Consider the following 23423-nt stretch of genomic DNA (forward strand, 5'->3'; position numbering starts at 1 on the left):
TTTTTATCTGCAATAATGATGTGTTTATTGAAATTAATGTATAATTTCCTTTCAAAGGTTAAGTCTTGATTTGATCATAAGTGAAGACCATTTTTGTTCCCAGAATTTATTATTCTAAATCAGAGTGAATTAAAATACAACATGATGGGAGAATGTGTCTCTGCCCATTAAAGCTATGTCTCTTTCTTCCTTAACAAGTCTTGAGGGCCAAAAGAGATGGGTAGCAGCTCATCCACAGTCATCTTGCTAAATGAGCCATCAGCCTTTGTCATGTAAACATCCCAGTTGGACCCAAACTGTAAATAAAACAAGGAAGAAAGGAGAATATTCACTCTGCAGCAATGTTGGACACATGTTAATAAGAAACTAGCATTTGCTGATGTCTTACTCAGACTTGTGAAACATGAGTATATCATGAGTGTAACACTTATGTCTAAGTGTTTTACTGTATCAAATAGAATAAAAAGCACTGCACCAATCAAGAGATGATACCTCTCTCATGAACTGCCTGCAGCCTCCACATGGGGAGATGAACTGGTTGGTCATGTCACTGGAAAGAATGAGCAGAAACATGAAGGATTTTATAGGCAGAAACATGCTTATGTTCCCATAGTTCAATCAAATAGTTCCTTTAATTGGCATAATAAAACCTCTTTTAGCTTTCTGGGCAAACCACAAACAATGCTTGTGTGGCAAATGTAAAGTAGGAAATTTCCATGATGTAAGGTGTTGTGCAAAAGAAAACCAGCCTGTGGTGAGTCATGCGATTTACAAGTGCACAAGTTATGACTGTGAGGATGTTGGTGTTCTGAGAACTGCAGGGAACTTTGCAGATTGAAATGTTCTTAAACCCAAGTCCACATTACCTGGCAATTGCAATGGCCTTGAAACACTTGTAGCCTTCAGACACTGCTTTTGCCATGGCATTTCTTTCAGCGCATACTCCCAGATTGTAGCATGCATTTTCTACATTGCAACCTGCCACAGACACAAGTAAATATGGAATCATTTAATGCATGTTCTTCACAATGAGGCCTGTTTGCATTATGTCCTAACCACATTTTCAGAAAATAACAACCAAAAAGACATACTCAAAGTAAAGTATTTACTCCATAATAATGTTTTTGGTGTCTATGGATGTCTTTGGACATCAGAAAATGTTTTCAGTATCAAAAATCTTTGGTCAGTTACTATGAGTAAATTGCAATAAAACAGATGAGAACTGTGAAATTTATATCCTCATATATTGTGTTTTGTTTTTTTTAAAAACTCATTTGACATGATAAAGACTCCATGCACAGATATCATTTATGACCTTCAGGTAAAAACTAATTTCTAAATATTAATGTTGACAGTAAAATACAGTTTTGTTTTAATTTTTTAACATTAAGGTCCAAACTTCGAGCAATACTTGAAAATAAAAAAACAAGAGTGTCCTTATTGTTTTATTAAAAAGAAACAGAAACTTCTATTGTAAGTTAGTTTGTCTGTAATCTTTTTCAATCTTCAGAAAGACCAGATCAGGTTTAACTGGTTAAAGTGGCTGATTGTTTACCTCTTCTGGTTTAGCCAGATAGTTAATCTGCCTCTTTGGACACAGCTGTTTACCAGCTGTTTGCCCCACCTGCACTTTTGGGCTTTAGAGACACGTGATGTCCTGTTCTGTACAGTCAAACAACTCTGACAGGATGGTGGAGTCTTTTTGAGTGATTAGACACAGTGAAGCCAAGGCTGAACGTCTCAGCTCACGGGAAAAGTAACTTTACTCCATCTATAAAGAGGGGATTTCATTTATTAAACTGGATTAATGAAAATAATGATGCAGCGAAGAGCCACTTTATGTAAAAAAAAAAATGCAAACATATATTTTTTACTCTGAACTTTCCTCTAAGTCCAGTCTAAGGTCATTGGAACTGTCAAGTAATCATTAACATAGAAGTAGCATGAACTTCAAGCATGAACAAGAAATTCAATAATTTTCTATTTGTACTCAACAGATCATTTGTAAGCAATCACTTAGATTTCCTGCTAATCCTAAAACTAGATTGTATCCTCATGACATCAATTCAGTTATTAATATAAAATGTGACAAGCAGCTCACCTGTAAACACGATGTCGTCGTGGGTCAAAAGAGCAGCTCCCACTCTGAATTTGCTGTAGGGACAGTATGCTTGCTTCTTTGCCTCCTGGGACTGACAAATCAGCTTTTTGACTGATTCTTGGGACTTGGAGCTTTGGTCATCAATATGCACAGCCCCCAAGCTGGACTTCAATCCATCCATTCTTGCTCTTGGGCTTTGTAAGGTTGTTTTGAGTCAGTGAATGTGTCTATTGTAGCTCAGCTTTTAAACGTCAGTGGAACAGAGGGAAAGGGGAGAGTCACAGCCAATCATTTGTTAGGGATGTCAACATGCCGTCATGAAGGAAGGGAGGTGATTTTTCATGTCTGCAGTGTCATGAGTATTTTTGAGCCGAAGTAATATACAAAAAAAGAGAGGTGTGTGCATGTCTCATACCAATAACTGACTTTATTGTCTGACGGGTGAAACTGAATGTAAGTGAAACAAGTTCCTCTTTTGGAATGAGTAAATCGAGGTGAGCAAAATGAACTAAAACAACTGAGCAAGTTTGAGAAAATACATGTAGCTTTTGTTTATTTTTTGATAGTCAACAAAGAAATTGAACCTTTGATGAGAAAAATGTTTTCAGATCAAGAATCCTTTTGAATATAATTTCTAAAATAACTGCAAAACACAAAGTTCATTTAGTTGTATAATCTGCCAGACTTGGTCAATCCGTATAACATTTTTTAAACTCCTTATAATGTCTTTTTTGTAGATATATTCAAGTTTATAGAGAAGTGTAAAAGAAAAAGATAAAACCAAACCCACAAAGGTCTTTGGTTCCTTTAGGATCCTTTTAAACATTTGTGACAGGAAACTTCTCTGCGAGTGAAGGAATCATTAACTGTTCTGGATGACACTGTTAATCCATGAGATGTAGTTTCTGACTTTGGTGTAGACGCCAGGGTAAAAAGCGTAACCACAGCCGATGCCCCATGACACAATTCCTTCAAATTTCCCATTGCAGACAAGCGGTCCTCCTGAGTCACCCTGGGGAGGGAAAATACAGTGTTGGTAAGCTGACAGTGTGAAAATCCTTTATGGGTGATCTCCTCTCTGGAATTTATTGTGATGTTATAAAAAAAAAACAAAAAAACATTTTTAGTGAAAAATATGGTGATTTTTTTTCTCTGTTGAACAAATTTTAACATATGCATGCCCTTCAATTGCACAAAGTACATAATTGGTGAGCAGTATGCCATTTAGTCCCTTAAGAGAGACACACACACTGCTACAAGGAAAATCATCGAAATGTGAATTTATCAAATGGCCAAAAATACGACTTTAACCCTTTAAAGCCTGACCAATGAAAAAAAGAATGTTAAGAAAAGTGAAAAATATTGAATATGAGGTCTTTACTTGACCCTTCAACAAAATGTAACAAAAAACTACTTTTTGGGGGGGGAAAATATTTACCAAAATATAAAATATTTGCCATTTATTATTACCATGTGGCATGCCGAATTATTATAGTGCAATCTTCTGCTTTCTGGCATTGGTTAAGGACCAGAAGACCAGTACTGGATTGTGTTCAGCAGGATTCTGAGCAAGCTATTTACCATAAAGTGATGCAAAACATGTCAGAAACTTTGTATATGAAATATGATACGTTTGGCTCTATAAGGTTAAAACGAATAAAGTTGCTTCTGCTGTGTTTGTCTTGGACTCCAGGATGCTCAAAAAAGCAATAAGTCTAACAAAATAGAAAATATGTTTTTTTTTTTTCTGGTTACAGTCAAAAAGTCTATTTTTAGATAGTTTAGCTTTACTTTGAATTATTTGATTATTATGTAATTACCAGCTCTGAGAGTCTGAAGCTGATTTTATTTCCACCTCCGCTTTATTTCTATTTATATGTTTGGAACCGAGGGGTGTCCAGCTCCAGCCCTCAAGGGCCAGAATCCTGCAGGTTTTCCATGCATCCCTGTTCCAAAACAACTGACTCAAATGAAGAAGTGATAGTGCAGAACATTACTGGCTGTTGGATCCATTTAATGGAAGCCAGGTGTGTTGGAGCAGGGATACATGGAAAACCTGCAGGACAGCGGCCATCGAGAACCGACTTTGGACACCCCTTATGTAAAAGCTTGTGGTTAGTTAACCTCAGTCCTCTCTAGGGGTGTCAAACTCTGGTCCTCGAGGGCTGGGATCTGGCAGGTTTTTGTTGTTTTCCTCCACCAACACAGCTGATTCAAATCAAATGGATCCAGCAGTTTCTTTCCAACCTTTTTCTGAATTTAAGTCAGATGTGTTGGAGCATGGAGACAACAAAAACCTGCAGGATACTGGCCCTTGAGGACTGGAGTTTAGCTCTACAACAAAGAGGAATTTAATGGAGGTAGACAAAGAGACAAAGTTCCTGCTGACAGGTGTTTTTGCATTTTTACTAGCCGCTAATAGCTGGATGGACTGGTCACTACCCACATACAGTGGGCTACAATATATATATACATCTATATATATATATATATATATATATATATATATATATATATATATATATATATATATATATATATATATATATATATATATATATATATATATATATATATTATTATCATTATTATTTTTATTATTTTTTTTTAAAAAAATTATTATTAGCATTACCAAGCCAAGGGCTCTAGTCTAGACAACTGTCTAGACTGACGCATCTAAATCTGGATAGCTCTGGAGGAAATTTATAATGTCCACTCCCATTTATAATGCTCCAGAACTGAGCCTCGAGAAACTCCACATGTGAGCGAGGAAGAGGATGAAGAAACTCAGATTTAAATCACTGTAACTCAGCAGCTTTAACACATACACACTTCTGACATTATATCAATGATTTTCCCACTTTCAAACACACACAAAACTTTGTGGCTCACCTGACAAGAGTCTTTCCCACCAGTAAGAGAGCCAGCGCAGATCATGTTGCTTGTGATCCTGAAGTAGTAGTAATTCCAGCAGTTTGCGAAATAATTCACATCTACAGACATCAGTTCATTTGACAGACTTTGGCCATAGATCCAGGTTACACCCCAGCCACTGACTGTGCATCGAGCAAAGTTTTCCAATGAGGGTGAACTCGCGTCGGGCATAAGGACCGGCTCCACAATGGCATTGATGTTTGCTGGGCGGTCCAGCTGATCAACAGAAAACACATTCTTCTGTCAGTCATATTCATAACAGCACTGAGAGCAGAATAGTACTTATTCTGTTCAACATTTCATAAAACACCCCGTAAGTCACACTAGAGTTACTTTCTTTCATTGTAATACTAGTAAAACTCTAAACAGTTTATCTTGGTAAGTATGATATATGAAATAGAATACTACTGTGGGGAGATGAAGAAGTTTCAGTTGAGTATGTAGAGGAATATAAGAAGTATTATTATGTTCAAGTATTGCCAGTGCAGTAATATGGCACAGTAAAGGACAAAATTAAGACCACTGATCAGTTGCCAGAGGCTAAACACACTTGTAGCTGAAGGCAGTACCCTTACTGAAGTCAACCACTATTCTGGCCAGTGATAAACCAGAACTGGTAACAAAGCCCCCCTCTGCAAGTCTGCCTCTGCAAATATCCTGGTTAGTACATAAAACAAGTCTGGAAGTGTAATCTCAGTTTTTGGTGACATATTATAAACCATCTTAGAGATGCTCCAGCAATATTGCAAATAAAAATGTATTCTGTATTATACTCTGCCCCACTGCTGTTTTGAAAATTATGACTTAGCGACACTTTGGACCAGTAACCCAAATGCCCATAATCCATAATTCATGAGATCAGTAAGCGTTCATTTCTTGCAACAGAAAACAACCCTGTGATATATTCTCACCGTTGTTCCTTACCTTAAGCAGCATGATGTCATTGTCAAGCATCCAGTAATGGTACTGGTAGTGTTTGATGATTAATGAGACATTGAAGATCTGCTCAAATCCTTCCAGCTTGACAAGGCTGTGTCGACCAAGAACCACTTGTATCATTTGACTCCTACAAGAGGAATAAATTGAAAATAGTATTATTTTTTTTTAAACAAAATCGTATTTCATTTTCATATGTTTATCACAGCTTTAAATGAATATTATTAGCCTTAATGCATGATCAGTGAATCAGTATGTGCAATGAGCTGTAAAAGTGCAGTAACTTACGGCCTCCAGCAGTGGGCGGCAGACACCACCCACTGTGGGTGGACCAGGGTTCCTCCACAGAAGTGGGATTCTCTGTACGTGAGAGAGGCTTGATACTTGATAGAATAAGGCTTTACCACTTCACCCCCAATAATTCTGCTCCCAAATGTGCCTAAAACACATGGAGACATAGCATACAATTAACTTTAATGTGACAGAATGACAACATTTATTCCAATCCAATCAAACTTTATTTATATCTAATTTTCTAGACAAAACTAAGTCAAAGTGCTTAAAACAATGCAACTAGGTGGAAACACAAAGAAGCAGAGTTAAGAGCAAAGACAAGATTATAACATGGTGAGTAAAAAATAGCTTCTGCAAACATGGAAGACCAATACAAGTTAAAAATAAATAAATAAATAAATAAATAAATAAATAAATAAATTCAATTCAATTAAATTCAATTCAACTTTATTTATATAGCATCAAATCACAGCAATGCCATCTCAAGACGCTTTACAGACAGAGAAAAAACATAATGAAAGCCAATTCATAATAGCCTCTATAAGGAAACCAACAGATTGAGTTGGAGGATCCAACTCAATCTCTCATCCTGAGCAAGCACGTAAATAAGATTACAATTATATTCCTCACCTGTCAGGTCAATAATGAGCAGGCCAAACAGGAAGAAATGACCAGATGGAGCCAGTTTCATCATAGCAGCTATGATAGAGATATACAAATACAATCACAGTCCGTTTTACTTATTAATAATAATAATAATAATAATAATAATAATAATAATAATAATAATAATAATAATAACAACAACAACAATAATAATAATAATAATAATCATCATCATCATCATAAAAATAATCATAATAATAATATTAAATGAACTCCTTCTCATCCATGCTGATTAAAAAGGTGACAGCTGTCCTTCATTGTCAGTTACAGGTTTTGCCAGATAATATTCAGTATTTGTTTACATATTTATTTACTGCAGGAAAAACCTTACTGTCTGTAAGGCCTACAAAATAACCAAACATTAGCCTTATACATGAGGAATTAATTAATGTTTAATTAATAATCAGTTAATAATCAGTTATGACTACAAGTTTCCTCAGAGGCCATAAATCTTTAAGCGATGCTTATCATGTTCATATAAAATAACTTTTGTTTTTAATAACCTTCATATTATTGGTTTATCATAAGATGTCAAACTGTCAAATGATGGAAAACAAAATCAAGATTTCCCACCGCCCTTCTGTAGCCTTCCAAATCTGTCTTTTCTCATCTAGCGTTAAAAAAATCCTGTTTTTCCCTGAACTGTAGTCTATAATTGCAAAGAATGACTTTCATACATCCTCAAAATGAGATTCCAGAGACAGTCGAAGTTTAAATCAAATGGTTTACATATTTTATAAAACAAAACCCCAACATTTCTAGAACTTAGCTCCCATATGAAACCACTGCATACAAAACTGCCTCACCTTGTCAACAGCAAGAGTTCACCCCAGTCTAGCATTCACACTCTACAATGATCTTAAACAGATGAAGTTCCAGGAGAAGTTTGAGAACTCTCAGGATGCTTTTATACTGTACGCACGCCTGTCCTTCTTTTGCTTCCCCACCATTATTAAAGTGTCTGTAACATGCAGAAAGGAGAGAATGTGACCCAGTACATAAAAAAGACTTCTCTTTCATTACACCTTTTTTTTTTCCAAGGCCCTTTGTTCTCACAGCATCAGCTCTTTGTCCAGTGCTGCAGACAAAGTAAAGCTGTACAGAGATGAAACCCAACAAGCCAGAGAAATGATAGATTATACTTGTAAGACACACTGTTAGTATATCCAATGATGGTACAGAGAGCAGGACAAAAGGAGTGTGATATATTTGCCCTCTGGTGTTTTATTAACCTGAGATGTCTCATAGCAAAACACCATTTCTTCTATACTCAAAGAAAAACCTTTTAGAAACTGTACATGTTATAAAGAGCGCAAAATTAGTTTATGTGATTTTGAACGCATCTTTTCCCTTACATTGACTAAAAAAAACAGTCATACTTAAAGAAAACATAAGAATAAAAGAAAAAAGTTGCAGATCAGAGTTTTACTCTGGGCTGTATTGATGAGTCTGATCCAGCAGAGATACGCTGTAGTGTATCTCCTGCTACTCAGCTTTATCCGTCTCCCGGGTGTCACTCTCATTTAGGTTCCCAGCACTTTCATCTCTTTTTTTTTCCATTCAGAGTTCCCACCCATGGGGATGTTTGGTTTGTAACTCGCAGCCTCCATACAGTCTGCAATTCCCAAGGTGTCAGTCCACCTGTGAAGGTGAAAGGTGATAACATGCGTGGCTTTCCCTCAGGTGCAAAGTTGTTGTGACGAACAGGATGCTTTTGTGCCTTGTGTGTGTGTGTGTGTGTGTGTGTGTGTGTGGGTGTGTGTGTGGGTGTGTGTGTTTGTGACAGAAATAGTAAAGAAGAAGCCTTGAGCAAAAGTACATGTGGTGAGTCTTAGAACAGCATGTTCTAAGTGGTGAAAATGGTGAAAATGGTGAAAGTCCTTTGATTCATAAACAAGAGTTACTGTGTGTTGTTTGTTTACATGTAATTGTTACAAATAAACAGAGAACTGAACTATTAAAAAGAGACAACGCGGAAGTATTAAAGCAAATGAATTCAGTGAATATTTCATCAAAATGAGATTGAAGCTTCCATCAATACATCTTTTCAGAAACAGGATCAGCCGTTCCAAACTGGGATCCCTCAAAGAGGAACAGGCTTTGACTGTTCAGAGCCAGTGTGATTTAAATTAAGCTCATGTCCACAAAGAGACAGGTTGAGGTGAGTGCATTGTTTGTTTTTTATCACTTGGATGCTTCATTCAAATGGAATCAGTATTTCAGGAACCTGTCAGCATTAACTTTGCACTATTTCATTTATTTGTCAGATGCGTGAAGAGGGTCATTAGGGAAAAGAGGCTGGTAATCACTGGTTTATGTAATCCATTCATGTTCACATGGAAATTAGTTTAACTCATAGGAGCCCAGCATGATGTATATGATACATACAGTTTCTGAGACATTTAGCATCACTTTATGGTAAAAAAAAGATTTACCCAAAATTCTGTGGAACACAATATGATTCTTGGCTTTGCCCCCCTTAATGGACACCAGAAAGCTGAGGATTGCATTATGAGAATTTTGACATATAACATGGTAACAAATTATAAATATTTCTTAATATATATATATATGTATGTATATATTATATATATTATTATTATTTTTTAGTTTTAGTTTATATGTATTCAAAAACTGGACTTTTCATGGGTTGAGTCTTTAAGGGTTAAAAAGAAGTAATTTATAATCATGTGTTATTGTATTTAAAGTGAAAAGTGGTCGATGTGCAAATAAAAATGTCTCCAGATGAAATGACACATTAAAGGTCTATTTTTTTTCCCCTCAGTCTTCAAAATAATCACCACAAGCCTCAGGTCATCATTGTAAATGAGATTAGTTTTTAATTAATCTGCCTGGTTAAATAAATTGCTACTACTACTACTACTACTACTGATAATAATAATAATAACTAGAAAAGCCCTCAGAGAACACAAACCTCCATAGAGGGCCAAAGTTTTTCTCATATTGTAATTATTTGTTCTCTTACTATGATTAAAATTCCAAAGGCTCTCTATTTTTTATATTCTGGATCATAGTATCCGGAATGATTCCTATACCTGGATCAATATTCAATATATTTTACAAGCTGTTGGAAACTTGTCCTGTATTTTTTTCCTAAGTGCTCCGGCCATTTTTGTTGGAGGTACGTGCACAAATGTTGAAAATGGCCCTATCTTACAATGTTAAAAAACAATATTTAAAAACTCCTTGATTCAGTTTGTGACCCAGATTACCACCAAAGTTTAATCAGTTCTTCCTTTTCACATTTCCAACAACTCCTGAAAATTTAATAAAAACCTGTTAATAACTTCTTGAGTTATCTTGAACATAAACAAACAGACAAACAAACAGATAAACACTGGTAAAAACATAACCGCCTCTGCAGAGGTAATGATAATAATAATAATGATAATGATGACGATGATGATAATAATAAAAATAATAATATTGTCCAGCCTACCCAAAGAGTCCCACGAGTTTTGAGCTTTGAGCTGATTTTATGTTTAGACCTTCAGCTGAAAGTTTTGCAGATTACTTGCAGCAACAAAATCTAGTTGTATAAGGCTGCGTAGCTGTCATCAGTGCCGAATCATCAAGAACCTTATTTTACCAGCAGGCACCAATGTTTCTGGCTGACAGTTAATGCAATACTACAGTGAACTACATACTGGTCACTATAACACATTTTTATGTGTGTACAGTATGAGTTGCCTCATCTTTTGCATAAACGTGGCATTAATCATTAACACTGTAGCATTTTTCATCTATGAATTATGCTTTATCATAAAACAAAAGTATTTACTTTTATTTGATAACCTACACACACCAAACATGGGCAGCTCCATACAATAAAGCAGCATTAGAGAACCAGCTGAGAAAAGTTAAAGCTGCAGACTGATTATTCCTGCAAACTTTGACTTTTTTTTTTTTAACTTTTGCCGCTGAAGGCTATTCCTTTGTGGGAGAAAAGGAAGTTGAAAATAATTTCATTTTTATTTATTGTTTTGTTTTGCAAAATGCTTTGGTTACAACTTTAGTGTGTTGTGGGGTCCGTGGGGTGTCGGTCAAAGAAATACCTGACAGTGGGAGGCCACACAGAACCATTTCTCCCCTTCTGCAGGGTGAAACATCAATTATTCAACCTCCTGCAAATGTGGGACAGAGGAGGTCAGGCGAAATTCCCATTCCCCTGGTATGGATGATGTTGATTTGCCAAAGGGTTCACGATCATCATCGTCATCATCATCGTCGTCATCGTCATCATTATCATTGTCGCCATGATTGTTGTACTGATAACAATGAGATGTCAATGTTGTTGACATTGATTCAGTGATACTTGCTGACTCATGCAGAGGCACTTGTGTTGAGGATATTTAATACACGGTTAAAACATGTGCACGCACACACACACACACACACACACACACACACACACACACACACACACACACAGAGAAACAAATAGACTCACTGTAGGCCATTCAGACATTTCAACAGGGATAAGTCTGCGTGATGAAACAGAGTCTGCTGATACAGTATAGATGAACCTGCTCTGCACAGTACCCAGTGTTACCATGGCAACAACTTAAGGCCCTTCAACAAGTCAGGAGGGTCAGAAGACAGATTTCTGATAGTAGATACTTTCTGAATGTGAACTTTGTTCCTTTCTCTTCTCTCTTTCCTTCTCAATCAGTGCCACAGTGTTGGACCGCACTGCTACATGATGAGCAATGAAAAAATTCTGCAGGAAACTTGAGGATAAAGGTTGGTATGACTGACTCCTTCTGTTGCTGGAGAGGAGTGAATTCATAGTCCAGGTCAGCAGGGAGGCGTAGAGGATGCTGGTTGTGTGGTTGCAGTAGTTCTGTCTCTGGCATGGTGTGTGATAACAGCCCCAAACTTGCCCTGCCATGATGAGCCTGCTGCTGTGTGTATGTCTCATTCTCCTGGATCTAACAACAGTCCACAGTGAGTACATTATTTTGTTTTATTTTTCTGCCTTTTAGCTTAAAATTCTTCCTAATTTGAAAGGACAAGATATTTTTAAAGGAATACTTTTACATGATAGAGAACATGCACACTGAAAGAGGAGTAACAAAATAGCCAAACAAAGTCTCCGTGCACGGCTCAGATTACATCAGATATCTCATTTGTTTAATACACAATAAGAATTAAAAAGAAGAGAAACTTTTGTTACTTTTTTAAATAGAAAAACTGAACACATATGCCGTGTGGAGCGTAGCAGTTTACTGGAGGAATCTGAACACTGTGAGATGTTCTGCTGCACATAGGCACTGTGGTACTTTGCTCCAGGAGCATAGAAGCATCATTACAGAGAAGTATCACCGCTACTCTCAAATCCTTGCCTCAGATTTGAAGATACTGGGGTACTGCATTACCCCTCCCATCCCAGTTACCCAAAAGGCCAATGGCTATTGTTTTTTTTTTTGTTTTATTTTGCTTAGTTTTTTAGCCTTTTAGATCCAACCACAAAGTGGGAACATCCACCTACAGGTGCTCTGATGTAGCAAAATGAGAAACAAATGTAGCTTCAATGAAACCTCGATCTATTCACAATTCTGCATAAAATGATGAGCCGTCAGGTGAAAAGTACAAACAGAAACAACAGATGAGCTGCTTTTGGAGTGTGCCAGGATTAATAGAGGAAAGTCTGAAGGTGTGTAGTTTTATATCTTCCCACAGTGCCAATGTTGATGGTTTGTGTCATCTCAGATGTCGTGCCAGGTGAGGACGGCAGACTAGCAACTCTCATGTTCTGCAAGATAAAATTACATATTTTTTCATATGAGGGCATAGAAGAGTATTACTGGCTTCAGTTCCCCAATGGAACATTTCAATGACGTGGTAAAAATGTTATTAACGTACAAATATTTTAATTGGGACTTTAAAAAACGTAAGACTGACAAAAATAAAAAATGTGGACTAGTTACTTTTATTTGCAAGAGTAATTTGAATTACAAGTTTCAACAGAAAAGGTTATAATTGTAAGACCTGTCAAGAGTTTGGATTTGAACTTAGATACATGTCGGAAATGGAAACGATCTCAGGAAATCTGTGGACAGCAGTTAGTTATAGAGAAAAATGAATATTTGATAAGCATTATCACAGTAGACTGAGACAAAGAAAAGTCAGAATGAGGTGTTTTAGCTGATTTCACTAGCAGTGCTTTAGCAGTGCAAGAGGTTTAGAAAGATAAGGCGCAGCAGATTTATAGTTTTCAGAGTTTTCTGCTCCAGTTTTCCTGTCACTATGTAGTTGGAAGGTTTTGGAAGTAGCCTTATGGCTTCCTAAAGGGATTTAATGTTGCTTTAACCTCAACAAGGTTTTCTGTTCCGCTGACTGGAACAAAAAACAAAACTGATTATAATAGAAAAAAAATCATCACAGTTCTGTCATGCTTGACCCTTACTATAGTGTTCTTGAGGGTGAATTCTTTTCCTTTTATTCAGGTCAATAGCAGTTCAATCCCAAGCTCCTCCACTTGTTGAAGTGGACCTGGACAAGGCACTGAGCTCAACTTGGCCCCTAATGTGACCAATGCTGTGTGATTGTATGCAAGTCAGAAGAAAAGCACTGCATGTGTTGTGTTTATAAACAGAAAAAGAGGCACCAATGTGTTTTATGAATGGATGACTAAAAAAAAAAAAAAACTGTTCAAAATACTGTAAAACATAAAGAAAAGGAAAGACAAGATTTTTCCTTGGAAAAACAGGTCTGTCTTGGTGGTTGTCCACAGAAAACGGCGTTGTGTGGCGTCCCCTGGGGTGCTCCCTTGAGATGTTGCTACCTGGTGTTCTAATTTATCAGGATAGCCTGGAGTAAAATAACTAACAACCTCAGAGAACATCAGGAACACTGGAGGAAAACATGGCCAAAAATCACCAATGGACCCTAAATATTCAGACAATTTGATAAAGCAGTAGCTAAAAGACAAACAAGAAGCTTGTAGGTAATGCTATTGATAATCAATTTGATGCTCATTTTTGCAAAAACACATGTTTAAATATTTATAGCTTTTTTTTTCACCTGTTCATGCCATTTTCAGCCAGAAGAAACCTTCCAGTCCAAAAGTATTCACTAGAAACCATTGTGTGCTGTTAGGCTGTATTAACACCCACATATGAAGCTGTTTGTAGGAAACGGTCCTCACTGTTTCCACCATGGTGTGGTCAGGTGTACCCCAAGGTCAGGGTACTATAGCTTAGCTGTTGCCTAAGACAGGAGGGGTCGCCGCTCTAATGTTTCGAAAACTAAAGCGAGGTGGTGACAGTGAAGGGTCACGCAGGCTGAGTTACATTAACTTTATCACACAATGACCTTCTGGGTGACAGAAATCCACTAATTGTAAAGCCAAGTAAATGACATGGGTGGGATCAGGAGGGCTGAATCGTTACATTTCTCCTTACGCCACTCAAGGCTGACCTTGTTTTATCGCGCGGACATTTTAAGTCTGATTGATATACTTACCAGTGGTTTTTTTAAGTCCACTGACGATCAGCTTTATTAGTACTGACTGAGAACAACTGTCTATTCCTTGTTGATCAGAACTGAAAAAGCTTTTCAGATTCCATCAGCAGTCTACACAAAATGTGGCCTTGCATGCCTTGTGAGTCTTATGTTCTTGTGTTGATGTCTCCATGCAGGTCGTGTCCTCATGCAGAGCCGTATAGTGGGTGGTTATACTGCTGCACCAAACTCTATCAAATACATTGTGTCACTGCAGAGCACCAGCGGCCAACACTTCTGTGGTGGATCACTAGTCCACAGATACTGGGTTCTGACTGCGGCACACTGCAACATCGGGTAAGAACGCAGTAAGTCAAATCAAATCAAATAAAATCTGACTGAATTAAATTAAAGACCTACCTTATATAAGTCTGCTTTTTAATTTTGTTTTATAATTTGCCTGTTTTTGAAAGTGTGATTAATGCGCCCCTATCACACTGACAAGAGCAAAGTCCTACAAGAAAACTGGAAAACTACAAAGCAACAATAGCTCTGTCTTCACTGGATGATGGGAAAAACAGATTAAAATAATTTCTTGAGAAAGTCTCATCTTTTTCCTTTTATTAATGTGTACTCTGATATTTAATCTTTTTTTTTTTTTTTTTACCCTGATTGAGTTTATTTCATTCAAATCAGTTCTTGAATTATAACCATAGTGGGTGATTAGAACCCAGCTTGATTGGCCATAAAATTATTATTGAATGCCCATGTTAAAAAATAAAATAAAAGCTTTATTATTATTATTATTATTATTATTATTATTATTATTATTATTATTATTATTATTATTATTATTATTATTATTATTATTATCTGTATGTATTTTGTTTATCAAGCTGTGCTGCTGCTTTAACACCTTCGTTCCAACAAAACAAGGGAGACAGTCCTCCTCCCCCCTCTGCAAGTTGCAGATGTGTAAGCAGGGAAATTATCGTTACAGCCAAAGAGTTTGCGACCTGTCGTGGTGGTGAGAGCACCTCCATGTGAAGGGAACATTAATAGCATCCATGACAGTGACAGTTAGTTGTTTTAATAATGTATTTTGGCTGTAACGATATTCCATCACTGATCCCTTCCAAGTTATCATTTTGATATATAACTCTTTACAAGTGATGTTATAGCCTAAAGCTAACCAGGAAATTGCTTAAGTCTCACATTCATTATAGTTTAACCACAGCAACCTGTAAAAACAATGTATTTCATGTCCAACTGTGATTGTTTTCTGATTTTAATGGGATAATATTTCTGTCCAACCCAACCAGGAAGTGAGAAAAGTGGTTGAAGTGTTGTTGTGTTAGACTTGTTAGTTATTTGCCATGAAACATCCAACTCTAAAATGTTGCATTAAATCTCTCTCTGAGATCACACTAAATTCAGGCCTTTAATATGGCATCTGTATTAATTTTGTTGTATATGTGGTAATGTGTTAAAAATAAATGCACTGATTTATTTCTGCATTTACTGTTTAACTTTGACAGCTTTGACAAAAAAAAAAAAAAAAAAAATCCCAAATTTATTTGACAAATGTAAGCTCTATTTTTTTTTTTTTTTTTTTTTTTTTTTTTTTTTTTTTAACAATTATCTGGTGACCCCCTGAAATTCTGTTGTGATCCTCATGGGGGCCCCAACCCCCAGATTGACAACTTCTGAAAAATGAATCATTAAGGTCTTTGACTATAATGTGAATTACTAGGATAAAGAATAAGAAAATAAGAAACTAAGATAGAGATGTTTAAACTCTTTCCGTAAGACCGACGAGTTGGTTAAAATGAACATCTACAGTATCACCCGCCAAATTAATATAAAATATAACCTGATGTTAAAACTTTCCTTAGGGTAAAAAAAAAAAATGTCTCTGAAACTGTAAGTTACATTCCTCTGGTATTTTTCTTGTGGACTAGAAGTCACAGAATGAAGCCCAACTTGGCATGATGTGAGCAGATGGCCCCAACAGATGCCTCAAAGGAAATATCTGCTCTGGCAGAGATAGGTAATGTCACAACAAGGCCACCATTTGGATGTCAAGCAGCACACAGATACAGCTGTGTCAGGTGACCTTGGTGCAGTGTGGGAGGGTTAAATGGAAAGACAGTAAAGTGTGATGTTCTCTGGATCCAGAAAACTGTTTTACAGTCTGAGCTCTGCTGGCTTACAGTAAGTCATTGTTCCTGATTGAGGAGAGCAATTCAGTCACGGCTGCTTGTACACATTCACAGCTTTTCTCCAAAACCAATTTAAAAGCTAATAATCCCATCTCCAGCCAATCATCTATTCTCTGTCTGATCTCTTGGTTCACAGGATCTAAAATGAGTATGCATTGTGTTTTAGGGCAGATCAGATGATGATAGTGGCAGGTGACTACAAAGTAAATATCTTCGAGGGTACAGAGCAGTATGCTAAACCTCACAGGCTGGTTGTCCATCCACTGTACAACAGGAGCACCAACAATGCCGACATCATGCTGATTAAGGTACTGCAGTAAACGTGAATGGATTCAGCTGTACAGTTTATCTTTAAAATGAAATGATAATAGCTGACAACATTGTCTGTTCAGCATCTATCAGATAGTTTACAATGTTTAATGTAAAAAAAAAAGGCTTTCTGATGCTGTAAAGAGATGCTGAAGGCTGTGAGACCAAACAGTGCAAATTGGTTATTTTGGTTATTGTTAACCAGCTCGTAGTAATCACATGTACCCTGTCCTCTTACTTTCTATCTAGTTGCGGGCCCCCATGGTCCTGAACAAATTTGTGTCACTGGCGCCACTTCCCAGACAGGGGACAGGTGTGGTCGAAGGCCATGTGTGTCGGGTGTCGGGATGGGGCTACAATAGTTTGGGTGGAGGCCAATTCCCTGTCACGCTCAGGACAGTCACAGTTCCCATTGTTTCAACCGCAAGATGTAACAGCAGCGACTCCTTTAACGGAAACATCACAGCAAACATGATTTGTGCCGGCCATCGAGCTGGAGGAAAAGATGCGTGTAAGGTACAGCACTTCTTTTTCAAACAATTCCACAGCATGTACGGTAAATAGGTGTCACCACCCAGTATAACTCATTGTGAAAAACATAATTGTTTGATGGCTGAAAAGACATTAAATACACTTTGAAATAACATCTCCGTGGTCGTGGCCTTGCTTCCCAATGCATATCAGGTGGCACCAGATGTTTGTGTCTAAATTCTCTCGCATCTTGAGCAAAACCGTAAAAACAGTTTTAGGAAGATCATCCCTGTGACAGTATGAAGATAGACCACATCATGTTAGTATAGGTTCAACAAGCTTTTAAGAAGCAGATGGTAGTCCAGCTTCAAGATCTACGTGAATACAGAGATGGTAAGGCATCACTAAAATACAGAGGTGTATAAAGTAGAAGTAAAGAGTAGAAGTCATGTCCAGCAGCTCTTTCCAACCACTAAACCAGGTGAATTTAATCAGCTCAGCTCCACTGCAGGTAGATGAGCCTGTTAGGGAAACACCTATTCTAAATGCACAGTTAGATCCAAAAACATGACAGGACTTCTACTTTATTTTTACTTCAACTTCTACTTTATACACCTCTGCTAAAATTAGCAACAGTGCTGAGAACTTGACTGTAGTCTTGAGATAAACTCATTTATAGCTGCAAACAAATATATACTTATATTTATCTTTTGTACAGTCAGAAGAGAGAGACAGAGTTGTTTCTCAGCTTTGTTGGTGTGAGAAAAAAAATTAAATGAAATTCAATGTGTGATATACCAGTAGGCTATATTTTGCCTTAGGTAAAGAAGTGAGTGACTAATTAAAATGTGCTATATTTAACGCAACAGTGGAGGACTTTCCAAGGGATTTTAAATGTTCTCAAAGATTTGAATCTATGAAACAAAGCACTGATGGGAATTGAACACTTAACCACATTTGGTCAGCTTGAAGACTTTGTGTCTCTGCTCTGCTGTGAAATATTGATCTTTTCTACATAAAAAAAGACATTAATATTTCACATGTGAAACATAGGCATGAATAATTAACAGATGACTATTCATAGCTGTCATGTCCACATTGCAGGTTGTTGTAGTTGAAAATTTATTTCATATATAGTAAATCATCAAAACAGGGCATGTTTTCTGCTTTGCAACACCTAACATATCAAATACTAGGTTTTTTTTATGCAATAACATAAAGGATTCACTGACTTTATGTAATTGCATTTTGAAAATAGTACGCTGATACGTTTTAAGTTACAACTGTATAATATTTCCATGTTTTGTCTCAGATGCACAACAAACAAGTAACCTTTATAGCTCAGACATCCAACCCTCTGGATTAACAAATGCTTCTTGAAACGGTTGCCTGCAAGGCACCACTCAGACTCAACATTACATGAAACTGAAAGCTTTTTTATATTAAGGCATGGTAACTGATAGAAGGTGTGGTCTTGTGTTCACAGGGAGACTCTGGTGGACCGTTGGTGTGCAGAGGACGGGTCTACGGTGTGGTTTCATGGGGCAACGGATGCGGTGATGCAAAGTTTCCCGGAGTCTACACGGCTGTGTCCAGATTCCGCCGTTGGATAGATCAAACCATCTATGGGTCATACCTCCGCTGTTCCAGATACAGATGATGCTTTCTGAACAAATAATGAAACCTGACATTTGTGCCAGAAATGGGTCATTTATTTAAAAGCATATAAGCTGGTATGAATCAACCTGCCGTGCTGTCTCTGAAACATGGCTCTGATTGTTCTTGAATATAAGTAGAATAGCAATCTATCTCGTACTCTTGACATTATCTAGTGCTAGCACAGGTCTGTGTGTCAGCTACAGTAATTGTAGGTTTCACTATAGTATGCAATTTATATTCCTACTAATTTAATTCCAGTAAATGTCACAACCTTTAGGAAATTACCCTTTTAAAGAATGATTTAGAGTTGATGTAGAAAATAGATTTGTGAGCTTTGTTGCTTGAATGCTTCAAACATGAAGAAAAAAAAAAAAAAAAAAAAAAAAAAAAAAAAAAAAATATATATATATATATATATATATATATATATATATATATATATATATGTATACATATATACATATATATATATGTATACATATATATATACATATATATATATATATACATATATATATATATATATATATATATATATATATATATATATATATATATATATATATATATATGTATATATATATATATATATGTATATATATATGTATATATGTATATATATATATACATATATATACATATATATATATATATATATATATATATATGTATATATATATATATGTATATATATATATATGTATATATGTATATATATATGTATATATATATATACATATATATATATATATATATATATATATATATATATATGTATATATATATATACATATATATATATATATATATATATATATATATATATATATATATATATATATATATATATATATATATATATATATATATATATATATATATATAGATATATATATATATAGATATAGATATATATAGATAGATATAGATATAGATATATAATGTATATATATAATGCATTGGGGAAATTTGGGGTAAAGTAAGGTGTTTTAAATCTACACGTAAATAATTCAATAAATGATCATGATTTAGCTGTGTTTTAATCTGAGTCTTATCTTTTTCTTTTTATTCCCAGTCAAACCAGTCCCACAGTATTCCACTGTGGGAATGTTGGGATAAATTCATGGCCACTTTAAATCCTAAGGGAGTAGGTGTGCCATAACTGCACCTCCTCTGTGAATAGTCGACAACCTGAGTAAATTAGCTCTGCTTCAGGCTCAGATATCACCTGCCTTTTCATTGTGCGTGTAATTATTTATTCTGAATTTTATGAGAATGGATTACCTATGCCTATTACCTCATGCTTATACCTGTTGTGTAAGACATCCCTTTGTTGTTCAAAAGATATAAACAAGGAAGCTTCAACAAGCCAGTTACCATGTGATCAGGACATATTTCACCTACTGTAATATTTCAATATTAACATGTTTTTTCACCCTCAAATACAAGAATTGATTCATCAGTATGTATATTTTGAAATAGGATAAGCAGTGGGATGTCACATTTGTAATGAGCATACATCACATTTCGGGCATTCAGTGTTGGTTCATGTTTCAATGGGAATATACATTTGTTTCAAAAGCCTGAGACTTTGTCCGGTCTTATCAAGGTTTCACATTTAAAACACAACTTTATGCTGTTTTTCAAACAACCCATCTCTCCAGAAACTGGTGAAAACATTATTTATTATTTAGGCAATGTAGCGCATTTCAGATGCAGAAGGTATGAGGCATAGATACACTGAGAATAAGAAGAAAAATTAGGAGATGAAGTAAGAAAAAAAATCACAAAAGAAAAAAAAAGCATTAAAAAGAGAGTAGGAAGCGAAAGTGCGCCATGGGGCCAAATGTCACACCCCAGCCTATGAAAACACTGCCACCCTCCGGTGAGGTCTGACTTGATGGAGACTCATCCTCCTCCAAACCCATCAAGGCAGACGCATCCGAACATTTGTGAAAGGAAGCTCGATTATTTAATGTCTCTGATTCGTCTTGTGGTGGCGCAAAAACCTTCCTTTTTATCGTGCCCATGCTATTTGGTGCACATTTAAGTACATCTCTTAATTTCAGAGTCGGCATTTAATCTTTTACATCAAGACCCCCAGAGTGCGGAGCATTGGTCGTACCCACCACTCCAACTGGACGCCTCTGGGCTGCACCAGAAAACCCCCGTGCAGCTACCTCGCCAGGTCTCCCCGGGATCCGTGTTTTGCATCGCTCCTCAATTTGCATTTCTTCCTTAGATTTTCCGTGCGACGGGCTGAGCCGCACGAAAGCAGCGGGCGCATCACGGTTCTGTAGTACGCGCGCCTCCATTTCCAAAGCAATACGCACTGAGAGATTGTTTTATCTGGAAAAACAAAACCTCTGGATTTTTTCCTCATCATAATGTTGCCGAAGCCTCAAGAGCGGAGAAACTGAGTCCATTTTCATTTATACTGTTATTTCTGGTGCGTACCAACGGAGACAGACACGTGTCTTCGGGGTAAACAGAAAGGGCTAGGTCGTGCCAGCGTATTGCTTTTGTTCTTTTCCTCTTTTTTCCCTTTTCCTTTTCCTTTTTTTTGGGGGGGGGGGGGGGGGGTTTGTTTGTCACAGAAAAACCACGTTCAAGCTTGGCGACGATACATTTCAGCTGGTGCGCCTTGGTGATAAAGACGCATTTGGAGATGTCGGAAGTACTGCCTTTCAACGAAGAAAAAATGAGTCATTATGGAAATGAGGGCGACGAGGGACACCTATCCTTTACCTGTCGTCTTCAAGACACCAACAACTTCTTCAATGGCTCACAGAATAAACGTCCGCCGAAACTCGGACAAATAGGCAGGAGCAAACGTGGTAATTATATAATTAAGGCGTTTTCGTTTATATGGTGATGTGGTGAATGCGCACTTTGGTTACTAGAGCACCAGACTCGAGGATATTTCCCATGTTTAACCAGCAGTAATGCCTTGCCATGGTTTTCAGTAAGATGCAAGATCAGGGATGAAGTATGCTGATGGCAATGCGTGTGTGATGTGCGTGATTGCTTTTATTATTCTATTCGCATTGCAACATAAGTTGGATGCACAGTGCGTGCTATTTATTGCCGTTTGAATGTTGCTTAGCAGAGTTATGCGGTGTGTACTCCTACCAACAGAATGCATGTTATGATTGAGTTTTTATATGCTGGATCATTTTGATTTATGTATTTGCATGATAAGATCAGACTGGCTGTTTGTTTTCCTGTACATTCATTCCCATAAAAAAAAAAAAAAACCTTACAAAAGAGATTCACCTGTAGTTGCACACACAATTCCATGTACAGTAGAGCATGAACAAACATGGCAAACAGGCAGACATGTAAGAGCTGCACCTGTAGGTACACAGCAGAGGCGTCTATACACATGCACATCTGCAAATGTGCATCTGAAGCAGAGAGGTGCACAGTTGCACTCATACAGCTCTCTCTGCACTGGCTTGCTCTCTCATGCATGCACATGTCATTTCTGCTCATACAGCTCTGTACTAATGGTTCTGGGCTTTAAAGCTTTGCTGTCAGTTGATGGTGAATTTTCAAGACGGCACACCAAGATGAATCCCCCCCAACCCACACACACACCCACCCAACACCACTTCTCTCATTAATTCTCCCTCCCCTGTCATCCACAGTTGTGATCGAGGATGAGAATGGCGACGACGAAGCACTGAAAAATGGAACAGAGAAGACCTCGGCAGAGGCTTAGAGCGCTTGGCTCACCACCCCCTCCCCAAAAGACACTCTTGAAATTTTTTTATGGCGATATTTAGCAGTTTTAATCCAAAGACACTGTATATAAGCACTTTCTCTCATGTGGCAGCAGGCAGAACTTCCACGCCCTCCTCTCCCAGTCATGACCGGCCAGATGACACACACACTGGCAGGGGTGATAGATGGCAGCAAAGGAGACCCCCAGGTGGACCCCCCTCAGCACAAACACACACACACATGCACGCAGACACACACACAACCTACACACACCCTCAATTACAGGGTTTCGCCATAAATCCAATCCAAGGAGAAGACTTCAAGGGAGGAGGCGAGGGGGGCGAGGGAGGGGTGAGGTGAAGGAAGGAGGCAATGCTGTCGAAATGCAGAAATCAGGGACAGGATACAGAAGTAAATCTAATATAAAAACTAAAGCACACACTTCTCCTATCTTCTCAATCAAACTTATGGTACCATTCTTTCTGCTCTTTATTTTGATCGAGCGCAAATGAAAAACAGAGTTTGTAAATATGGAAAGTGTAGCCCATATTTTCTTGGACAAAGTAAGAATCGGTAAACTGATTTGTTCTGTGTTGAAGACTTTATTTATTATTGATCCTTGGGAACATGTCTTTTGC

The 23423-nt window shown here is 37.0% G+C and overlaps 4 protein-coding genes across 4 annotated transcripts; 2 read left to right on the forward strand and 2 right to left on the reverse strand.

Annotated features, from left to right (window-relative positions):
• Positions 1–153: 153 nt before the first annotated feature.
• Positions 154–2282, reverse strand: cdab (cytidine deaminase b; the record flags this gene model as incomplete). Its single annotated transcript, XM_079242146.1, has 4 exons — positions 154–296; positions 493–550; positions 867–978; positions 2102–2282. The coding sequence occupies 4 exons, from the start codon at positions 2280–2282 to the stop codon at positions 174–176; spliced, it is 474 nt and encodes a 157-aa protein (XP_079098272.1). The 3' UTR covers positions 154–173.
• Positions 2283–2963: 681 nt separating this feature from the next.
• Positions 2964–6956, reverse strand: LOC306757183 (serine protease 1-like; the record flags this gene model as incomplete). The annotated part of the gene is made up of 5 exons (XM_079242147.1): positions 2964–3113; positions 4994–5251; positions 5960–6101; positions 6260–6410; positions 6896–6956. 5 exons carry the CDS (start codon positions 6954–6956, stop codon positions 2964–2966), a joined length of 762 nt encoding a protein of 253 aa, XP_079098273.1.
• Positions 6957–7798: 842 nt separating this feature from the next.
• On the forward strand, positions 7799–19060 carry LOC306757184 (trypsin; the record flags this gene model as incomplete). Its single annotated transcript, XM_079242148.1, has 7 exons — positions 7799–7845; positions 8496–8614; positions 12665–12676; positions 14596–14755; positions 16787–16928; positions 17179–17445; positions 18887–19060. The coding sequence occupies 7 exons, from the start codon at positions 7799–7801 to the stop codon at positions 19058–19060; spliced, it is 921 nt and encodes a 306-aa protein (XP_079098274.1).
• A 2667-nt stretch (positions 19061–21727) lies between these two features.
• On the forward strand, positions 21728–22783 carry LOC306756661 (calcium/calmodulin-dependent protein kinase II inhibitor 2-like; the record flags this gene model as incomplete). Its single annotated transcript, XM_079241482.1, has 2 exons — positions 21728–21896; positions 22710–22783. 2 exons carry the CDS (start codon positions 21728–21730, stop codon positions 22781–22783), a joined length of 243 nt encoding a protein of 80 aa, XP_079097608.1.
• Positions 22784–23423: the final 640 nt, after the last annotated feature.

This window comes from Telmatherina bonti (assembly GCF_933228915.1).
Source record: "Telmatherina bonti genome assembly, chromosome: 6".
Classification (NCBI taxonomy): domain Eukaryota; kingdom Metazoa; phylum Chordata; class Actinopteri; order Atheriniformes; family Telmatherinidae; genus Telmatherina; species Telmatherina bonti.